Source organism: Poeciliopsis prolifica, unplaced genomic scaffold (assembly GCF_027474105.1).
Source record: "Poeciliopsis prolifica strain line A6 unplaced genomic scaffold, Auburn_PproV2 SCAFFOLD001, whole genome shotgun sequence".
NCBI classification, from domain to species: Eukaryota; Metazoa; Chordata; class Actinopteri; order Cyprinodontiformes; family Poeciliidae; genus Poeciliopsis; species Poeciliopsis prolifica.
In genome coordinates, this window is record NW_026562376.1 from 19199080 (window position 1) to 19209512 (window position 10433).

At 39.4% G+C, this 10433-nt stretch overlaps 1 protein-coding gene and 1 long non-coding RNA gene across 3 annotated transcripts in view; one reads left to right on the forward strand and one right to left on the reverse strand.

Moving 5' to 3' along the window:
* Positions 1–10433, reverse strand: part of tmem117 (transmembrane protein 117) — a 49467-nt gene extending 39034 nt beyond the window's left edge. Inside the window, exons 1-2 of one of the 2 annotated variants that reach the window (XM_055034100.1) lie at positions 10313–10433; positions 7643–7953 (exon numbers count right to left, since the gene is read on the reverse strand). In XM_055034100.1, the coding sequence (XP_054890075.1) occupies positions 7643–7922 (280 nt within the window). In that variant the 5' untranslated portion in view covers positions 7923–7953; positions 10313–10433. Of the gene's footprint in view, positions 1–7642; positions 7954–8279; positions 8510–10312 lie in introns of those variants that run through there. The other variant, XM_055034109.1, reaches the window with a different exon arrangement.
* On the forward strand, positions 2465–3648 carry LOC129362549 (uncharacterized). The gene is made up of 2 exons (XR_008606241.1): positions 2465–2948; positions 3322–3648. It is a non-coding gene; the product is annotated as an uncharacterized LOC129362549 (long non-coding RNA).

Genomic DNA, 10433 nt, shown 5'->3' on the forward strand with positions numbered 1-10433 from the left:
CACAGTGCTACACATAGATAGGCTTTCACAGCCATTGCTTCCTACATAATACCATATGACAGAATCCAGATGGCTTCCTGTAGGCTACAATCATCAAGACCCCACAGAGGGAAGCAAGAGGAGCAACAGCAGGGTCAGCATACTCCAGCACAGAAAACACACACACACACACACCCACACACACACACAGAGCACCGCAGAACATCCATTTGTTATAGCAGACCTGACCAAACGAAGCAGGCAACTTTGACCTTTTCTTGTGCTGCACACAGTATGAAATGACTCAGAGAGGAGACAGAGCAGACAGATTGAACGCAAGACTCAGTGAAAGCGAGAATTTAATAGATTTAGAAAAATATGTGACATGACTTCAAAATTATCATTCACTTTACCTTGCAGAATCCCCAAAGCCTTGGGGAGGCATTAGAGAATACATTATGCTAACGTTTGGAGACGAGGCAGCATGAGAATCTGTAATGAGAAGCGCTTTCATTTTTCACATTAAGAGGACGAGATAATCATTTACTGCAAAGCCATACGTATAACGCAAAACTCTCATGATGAGGTGGTGCAGCTTGCAAAAAAAATAAATAAAAAAAATAAAAAATATACATATATATTTTTAGATGTATATAAATCTCTTCTGGAGCCAAAAGAGATTTCTGACATTTAGAGTATCTGCTATCTCAACATCTCATTCCCGTCAAAAAAAATTATTTTGCTAGATTTCACCAGATAAAATCACCTCCTATCTTGTGGGGTCAAGTTATAGGCTCCTTGAGAAGTACAGAGATGTCATGGGTTGTTAACATAAATAACATATTATTAGTTTCTCAATGTTTTCTTCTAACAAGATACCTTTGCAATTGGCTATAGCTAATAGTTTCCTTCCTTATTTTTGGAAGATTGCAAACGTCCAGTATAGAGTATGTCTTTACTATATACTGGTAACAGGAAATTGTTTATATTTTTATCTACTAGTTCTTGTGTGTAAAATCTCGACAACCTACTTTCACCACTCAATAAAAGCTTGATCTGAAAACATTGCAAACCACTGCAAAGACACAAACGGCACGAATAAAAAGCTTCTCACGAAACCGGCGAGTATTAAACCTCAAGACAAATGTGTTGTGACGGCCATACTTCCGCATTTTTTATTTATTTTTTTAAACCAGAAGTAGTCGGCTAGCGGCCACTCAATAAAGATCACAAATTGCCTTGAGTGGCTGCACGGAAGAGGTCGTCCCTTGAATCTCAAATGTCCTTTCTTTAAATCACAGAATCTGTCACAAGTTATTCATCATCAACAGTTCATTAGATTTTTCTCCATGAGACACAGCGGTAAAACAATATGCTGAGCGTCTGCCTGCTCTATGGCTTAAAACAACACAGGACTACTCAATCTGGACATGTTGGAGAAGGAACCTTTATCATTTCTGGCTAAATACTGTATTTCCCAGACAAGTATAACTCATCATCTGTTTTTTTTTGGAGGTTGCAAACGAATGGTTTCACCATTCCAAAACAATGTTCACTGATGAAGACATATTCAATAAATTGGGATATTGAATATGAGGCTTGCTTGTCTAATTAAATGTAGCTAAGCACCTTTTAGAGAAACACGTAAACCAAAAGTTATTACAATGACAAGAGATTTCTGACATTTAGAAATCTCTTGTTAATAATTAGCGGAGTGATGCTATCACATCTAATAATAGTGCATCAACTGCATGGTGGTGGCACCATCATTCTGAGGGTATGCTTCACTACGGGATGGGAGAAAGATGCAAGACTACCTCCAAGTGATTAAATGTTCCCTCAGATTAGCTGCTGGATATGTGAAATTTTGATCAAATTGAGTGCGGAGAACAACTCGCCAGCATACACATCAAAATTGGTTTTACTGATCACCTCAATCCTACTGAAAATTTGCAGAATGTCCCTGAAAGTTTGGATAGTAACAAGCATGATTTACATGAGAGGGGTCAATTTACAAGAGAGGGGTCAAATATTCATCCAGAATCATGTCAGAATCTTGCTCCAATGTTTCTGGTTTCTCTGCAAACTGCAAAAGGACAACACCTTGTCTTTAGAATGCTAGATTCTGGATTAAATATAATTTAATCTGGATTAAATATAATTGTTGTAGATGTTGTGTGTTGCTTCATCATTCCACTTTGGAGAAAGGATGGTTCAAGTGCAAAGAGATGATGAAGCTGTGGTGCAGGAGGTGTTGTCTTAGCCTGAGGGTACGGTGGCCCTGAGGTGCAAAACACTACAACATTAACAAAAACACAACAACATTAACAAAAACACAACAACATTAACAAAAACACAACAACATTAACGAAAACACAACAACATTAACAAAAACACAACAACATTAACAAAAACACAACAACATTAACGGAAACACAACAACATTAACAAAAACACAACAACATTAACAAAAACACAACAACATTAACAAAAACACAACAACATTAACAAAAACACAACAACATTAACGGAAACACAACAACATTAACAAAAACACAACAACATTAACGAAAACACAACAACATTAACAAAAACACAACAACATTAACGAAAACACAACAACATTAACGAAAACACAACAACATTAACGAAAACACAACAACATTAACAAAAACACAACAACATTAACGAAAGCACTACAACATTAAGGAAAACACAACGGAAGAGGTAGGTCCCAGTGGGAGACCTAAGAAGTCGCTGATTGGACGACAGGTCGTTTTACTTTTGAACCGGAAGTTATGCTGGAGTGCTTCGTTTGATTGAAAACCTAAGGAAGCGGGAATACAGTCACTTCGCCATGTATTGCCCGAACTGTGGAAAGGAGGTGGTTGAGCCGTCACCAAATTTTTGCAGTAATTGTGGCAAGAGGCTTCAAGAAACTTGTATGGAGGATACTCCACAATGTTCAAGTAAGTTAAAAAGTATAAAGGAAGATTCATATTTCTTATGGATGTAGTAACTTGCTAACGCTAGTGGTCTCCAGACCGTGTCCACTGTCATCTAGTTGTTCATTATAAATGCAATTAAAAGTACACAAAGTCGCTATAATACAGCAGAATTGTATTAGCTATATATCGTAAGGTACGTTACAGCCTTAGGCACTACTTTTTTAGGATAATTGGTGTCGTTCTGGTTCTGCTGCACTGCGATCAGGCTAGCCGCCTTTTTGGAAGCGAACTCGCACTTAATTTATACTTGTGGCAGCTTTACTTCAGTTCGTAATACATATCGTCTGTTTGCATGAATGTGATGTGCGACATTTTTTCTTTGCTTTACTTCTAGCACAACAGACTGTCCCATCCTGCCGTACACCAGCCCTCAGCACCTTCCTTGAATAGAAAAATGAGGAGCGACCAAAGTATTCTCTTGGGAGAAAGGGGTTAAAACAAAAGGTAGAAATGAAAGTTCGGGTAGGTGCTAAATTGGGTTCCCCTGTGTCGGGAGCGATCATTACAGCCAGAGAGACGAATGAGGCGGATCTGACCATTTTCACGTCGCTTCTGATCGATTTCTCGGTAAAACAACTCATATAATCATGTGAAGGTTGTAACATTGAGTTTAATTGGCAGCTGTTGTTTAAAAAATTGTATAATAAATAAATAAACAAGATCTTCTGATGCTGTTTTTTGTTATTTTATACGCCAAGAGAATCGCTCTTTTTCCAACGTTTCTCACGTAAGCCTGGCAGAAATAAGTCAGGCACCAAACACAGTTTTCCCAACACGTAGTGTGTATGTAAAGATTTTTGAGAATTTGGAAACAGTTGTTCTTTATTCCCCAAGGTTCGGTAAGGGTAGGAAAGAATGGAGGAAATTATAATCTGGTCCCCCTCCATAATATGGGAACAACTTAATTTACCAGCAAGATTTTTTTCTCTGTTTATTCCTCTCATCATCAACAATAAATCCTGTGATTTTGGTAGAATTTGCTCCTTGTTTGCCAGAGTTATGAGGGGAAAGCCATATATTTTAGGTGACTAAAATAATCTGTTCCCCCTTCAAAACATGGGGACTATTTACCAACAAGTCTTCAACTGTGCTTATTCATCTCTTCGTCAACAACAAATTATTTGAAAACATTTCCTCTTTATTTGCCAGAGATATGAGGGGGAACCATATATTTTAGCCACCTGAAATAATGTGTCCCTTCCAAAACATGGGAACCAATTAATTTACCAGGAAAATGTTCTCTTCATTTCTCAAAGGTAAGTGGCCTTGGGATTTAAACTATCTTTCCACAGCTGTCTTATATCACATTATCCTTCTCGAAAAACCATCAATGCACCCTGAGATGGCCAAGCCGAATGGCTTCAGTTTTGTCGTAACCATCTACATGCTATATGTAATTGGGCCCCGTGGAGGGATACGTGCGTCTTGTAAACCTGCGAGTTCTCAGAGCGATGCCTTGAGGATTCAGCTGCCTCAGCAGTCTCATTACAACATCACGTTTGACACGCAGGTTGTGTTTTAGTTTGAGAACTTGCCACATGGTCCGATAGCCAAATAATTGCCCTGGTCCTCTAAGCTCGGACATAATGACACGTCTCACTTCAGGAAGTGGAGAGTAGTTGCCTCTTCAATGCAGCCCTGCTACTTTCAAATGAGTCTTTACTGAACGCATGCTAACCGACACTTCGTGGTTGGTCTGGAGCATGTCCAGTATCACCTCGTAAGTATGTCCTGACTCAAAATATTTACGAATAACAGTACTAAGGTTTGGATCACTGAGAACATTCTTGTTTTCAGCAATCAAGTTAAAGCCAGAAGAACTTCCGGTTCAAAAGTAAAACGACCTGTCGTCCAATCAGCGACTTCTTAGGTCTCCCACTGGGACCTACCTCTTCCGTTGTGTTTTCCTTAATGTTGTAGTGTTTTCGTTAATGTTGTTGTGTTTTTGTTAATGTTGTTGTGTTTTCCTTAATGTTGTAGTGCTTTCGTTAATGTTGTTGTGTTTTTGTTAATGTTGTTGTGTTTTTGTTAATGTTGTTGTGTTTCCGTTAATGTTGTTGTGTTTCCGTTAATGTTGTTGTGTTTTTGTTAATGTTGTCGTGTTTTTCTTAATGTTGTTGTGTTTTCGTTAATGTTGTCGTGTTTTTTTAATGTTGTTGTGTTTTTGTTAATGTTGTAGTGCTTTCCTTAATGTTGTAGTGTTTTGCACCTCAGGGCCACCGTATGAGGGAGAAGTGTTTGGTAACGAGGTCAAAGACGACCCATGAGAGCAATCTGAGTTTACACAGCAGTCACTCAAATGCAAACTCTTGGATTTACTATCTTTAGCAATTTGGTAACTGCCTACACTATATTAAAAACAATATTTGTATCTTGTCACCTCAACAGCACAGCTAATTTTCACTTTTAAACGGGGTGTAAACCACAACAGGCTGTTGAAAGCCAAGATGACTAATGGTAAGTCGCCACAGTTGCAGACAAGAGGCAGTCTTCGGTCAAAAAAATACACAGCATGAAAAAGATTTTGAAAAAGGTTGCACTGAAATCTTTTTTTTTCTTTTTCTTTTTTTTTTTTTATAGATAATTTTAAGTCTTTCAAAACATGTTAACAGAGGAGTGGTCAGAGCCTGCAGTAAATACAGTGGAACAGATTTGGCTGAAGCACTGACTGTGTAGAGTGCAGCATTCCCAGCTCACCTGGGTTGGCGATTACATAACTGATGCACTGAAACGTTGCGCAGGACGTCTCTTGTCTCTCCGACTCGCCGCATCTGCCTCGCTGTCTAAATCTCACTTCACCCATCCTCTCCAAATCCTCACAGGGTGAACACATTCACACATGGCACTAAAAAAATACCTCAGCTCCAATTAATTTTACAAAAGACACCCACACGTGAAAGCACAAGTTGTCTGACACAAAAAAATCAAACAGGAACAGCAGCTACCTACACAACAAGGCTTTGTGCAGGTAACGAAATGTTCTTAAAAGTAGCATTTTTCTTCTTGCTGTGGGTTTTAATATCGCTTTAGCCATCATGTCATTATGCATTGTTACCTCTCTACTGCGGTCAGAAAAGATTGAAATCCATCGCACAATTACTGCTCCCCATCCTCCAATTATTGTCATTAGTAGTTCATCCAAAGCACCCATTGTGCTCAATAATATTACTAGCGCGATGCGAGAGTGAACCATGTGAAAGAGTTCAATGAGAGGTACAAAAAAAAGAAAAAAAAAGTGCTGTTCAGTTTGAATGAGTGAAGCGCTGCAGAGATTGGAGCCACAGCCTATTTGAGAGGAGACAAGAGATTCATACTGGAAACACAAACTCGTCAGAACTGAAAGTGGGGATGAGAGAAGTGGTAAGTGGCCAACAACAGAGGAAATCTGTTATGGAGGTGTGAAAGGTGAAGGGAGGGAGCTGGAGAAAAACATCTGGCACATGAAGGCAACAGAGTGGGAGCTACAATGACAAAATCTTCAGGTTTCATTTAAAAGAATAGTGAATAAGAAAGATAGACAGACTAATCATTTGTTACGCTTGGGCCAGTTTTAGTCAACTTTGATTTAATAACTATAATTTAACTATTTTAAAACAGTTATTTGTTTCTGACATTTTAAACTGTCTCCAGCATCTTTTATTAGCAGTTAGATCAATTAGCATGTTTAGCATTAGCAACTGTATAACGTAACTTTTTGTGTGCATTCACCAGTATGTCTGCTTCTTAATACATCTTTGTCGTAAGAAAACATTCATCATAAATGTAAATTTGCACATTGTATTTAGTTCAAAGACATGGTTTAGTGGAAAAAATGTTATGCTTCAAAATAATATTTCAGACCACTTTTTAGCTTTTCAAGCACAGCAAATTTGGACTTCAGTCTAAGTTTAAAGCATCTGACTTTAAAGATGAAATTAAAAGATTTGACTCAATGGTCCAATCATCAGTGATTGGACCATGTGTAATTTGATTCTAAGTACTGATAGGCAGTTACCATCTGCTGATGATATGAGTCTTTTGTTCCAAGTCTGCTTCAGATCAAGTAAAGACAACACTGACCTCAAATGCTAAACATGAGGCTTCAAAATGGTGACTGAAGAATAAACAATGGCTGAAATAACTCTTTTGTACTTCCTGGACAGAAAAAACTGCTGGTTTATCAAAGCAAGCATTGTCTAAGAGACAATACTGATTCATTGGTGTCAATGCACTGACTCAAGCCACATTTCTGGCATAGAACAAAGTAGGTTCAAATTTTTTCTTAAAAGGCTATTCTGAATGCAAAGGTCGAATGAAAACTCACATTTCTGCATTACGAGTGTCTCATAATGTTAATCCAATTCTCAATTTGTTTTTATAAAATAATTTATGCTCAGATAAGGTATCAGAAAAGCTTGCTAAAGGCAAAGGTTTTTGTGAGGCAAATTACATCAGCTACAGGACAAGATGGGCAGCAATCAATCTTAGCAGACGAGTACAAACACTGATAGGTGTGAGAAAAAAAACTTTACCTGAGACCAGAATACAACTTAAAAACAAATGAAAGAACAAGTTGTTTTTTTATACCGATCAATAATCACAACAAGAGTAGCCCAGGAAGGATTGTAAAGCCATTACTCTGCACATTCCTGTGCATTAGCGAGCGCATGACTTACCAAAGAGCTGGCGGTGGAATATAAACTTCCCGGCTAACAGACCAGTGATAATGGCCAGGATCCAGCACATTACTTTCAGGATGTTCCACCCGAGGCCCGGGTACTTGTTGAACAGGAAGGAGAAGCAGTTGCCCACCACAATCATGTGAGCTTGCGTCTGGCTGTGGGAGATGGGGTCCTCGGCGAAGATGAGGAAGTTGAAGAAGGTGACGAGGTAGGCCACGATGAGACGCGACCACGGGTGCTGGAAGTAGTAGCGAAAACAGGAATCTATTTCCATCCTGCTGAAGCCCCCTCAGCCGCACAAACACCTGGAGGAACAACGGGGGGGGGGGTGAGAAGCGTCCCTTTCAGTCGGATTCAATTACAATCACATCAGCGAGAACAGATTAAGGAGAAAACACCCCCCAGGTTTTAGTTTAGAGAGCTGAATATCACTGATGGTATATGTGGATTGGGTTAGCTCTCAGTTCAGATAAATCAGTTTAGCACCACCACAAATAGTACAGCATCCATGAAAAAAAAACAAAAAAAAAACTGCAGTACTCTCCTTATATTAATACAGAAATGTCACAAAGAGATTGGGATCAGACACTTAAGTGACACCATTGACAAACAGTTCAAAGGAGGACTGTACCTTTCTTGGATAAGATGGAATCTGCAGAGCCTTACAAGCTCTCCAAGCTATCAGTCGCAGGCTTTTAAAGGCTTATCCTTTGAGCCTGTCAGATCTGTGCATCGCCGAAAAAACTGTAGCAGCTTTATGCAGAGGCTTTGGAGGGAACACCTGCCAAACACACTCCGAGCGGCCGGGCCCGCCTGCCCCTCTTCCGATTCCAGCTCTTCTCCACTGCCGGAGACCCGCTCCGAACCGCTTCTCTCTGCAGCCGCCTTACTGACCTGGATGTTCCACAGCGAGTTCCCTGCTTTTGACATCTTTTCCTAAAATACCCCTCGAAGCGGAAATTTGGGATGATATCATGGCTCCGGAAATAGAGCTGCCACGGTTTGAACACCCATGTGGATATTGAATTTCACCGGCACCAAAGTTTGACTCGTCACGAAATGCCAACTGAGTGATACTAAGCGGCTGCCTCCCACACAGCAGTCACTTGTTCAAGACAACATGCACTGTTGTTGTTTTTTTGTTCAATAACAAAAGCACACCCGAGTAATAATGTAGGATTTTACTAAATAATTTTCTTTAAAAACTGAATTATGTTCTGCTTTGCATGCATGACATCATAATGACATCTCCAGCTCCAGGATGGATCTAATCAGTTAGCAAACATAATAGCTCGCAAGGGGGTTTCTTCAGAAGCTTGCAAGATTCAGGAACAGACTAAGACTGAAGACCTCCATACCATGATGCATATGACTGACCAACCTCAAATGATCATTGTGTTCATCTTCAGCACTTTAACTTGTACAAATCTTAATATTTTCTTGTTTGAACATATCATACAGGTTATATAGTTTTTTGCAGGGGGTGTTTTTTTTTTATAAAAGCTTGGGTGGAAATACCAAGATCATGTTGAGTTAGAGTATATCTCTAAAGGCAGAATTCTGGCATCATTTATGTCCCTAAATTAACTTCAATGCCTGTAGAAAGTTGTGAAATAAAATGCTCGACTTCAACAATATTGGCATGGAAGGTGAAGCAATCTGTCATAGTCCTTTCAATCAGTCAAAAGATTATGCTTGTCATTGTCAAATATGAATGCTTCACAGTGTATGAGCTGTGAATATCAGGCCTTAAAACAAAGAGGTTTCAAAAACAAAAACAATCAAAACCAAATGTAGCCAACACAGTAAACTCTTGATATTAAGTCAAAACTATTTCCAATTACTGTTGGACACCAAGCCATGCACTAGTGGAGGTGGGGTTAGGGGTTAATGACGCAGTTGGAGACGTCATCACCAAAACAACAACTTCAGCAAAAAAAAAAAAGGTCAGCCACAAATTCACCAATAACAAAATACAAAGAGTTGTATTGTTACAGATCACAGAATAACAGGAATAAATAGAAAGGAAAAAAAATACACAATATCAAATTCGTTGGCCTGTGTGATGTCATCGGGGGCATGTGCAGGTTTAAAAGTGTGTTTGGGTGGCAGATTTGTATTTCGACTACATTATAATTTACAGCAAAACGAGGAGGAAAAACTGACCATCGCTTGTTTGATAAGTGATGGTCAGTAGAGCTATCATTTCAAGTTATAGTCCCGATCTGAAGCAGTAAGTGAAAAAAAGATATGACATGACAACATTGGAGAATTTGTTAAAAAAATAAAAATAAATAATAATAATAGATAAAGAAAATGAGCATGTCTTTACATAAGTGAGGTTTTCATACAGTAAACTGACTGTAAATGTGGCAGCAGTCATTTATCATTTCCCATATTCATGATCACTGAATATGATCATATTAGTTCATTTTTCTCGTGACAGGTGCTGCAGGAAACAGACACTAAATGAGCCATCTTTATTTCGGCTACCTCTGGTAAATTCTGACTATCTCACATCAGCCGCAATCCCCGTTGGAAACACGCCATCTCCATCCAAAATCTATCTGATCCCACGACCTAAACGAGCCTGTCTTGACAAAGACGTGGAATGAGCGAAATCCGGCCAGTCTGAGCGAGACATCATCTGTTCCCTGAACGCACCTGCACCTCCACGCCGTTCTCCTCTCAGTCGACAGCCAGGACGAGCCGCCCGCCTCCCGCTCGGCTCGGCTGCCACATCAAGCCGACAGCGGCGCTCTAATCACCCCAAAACACGGGATGA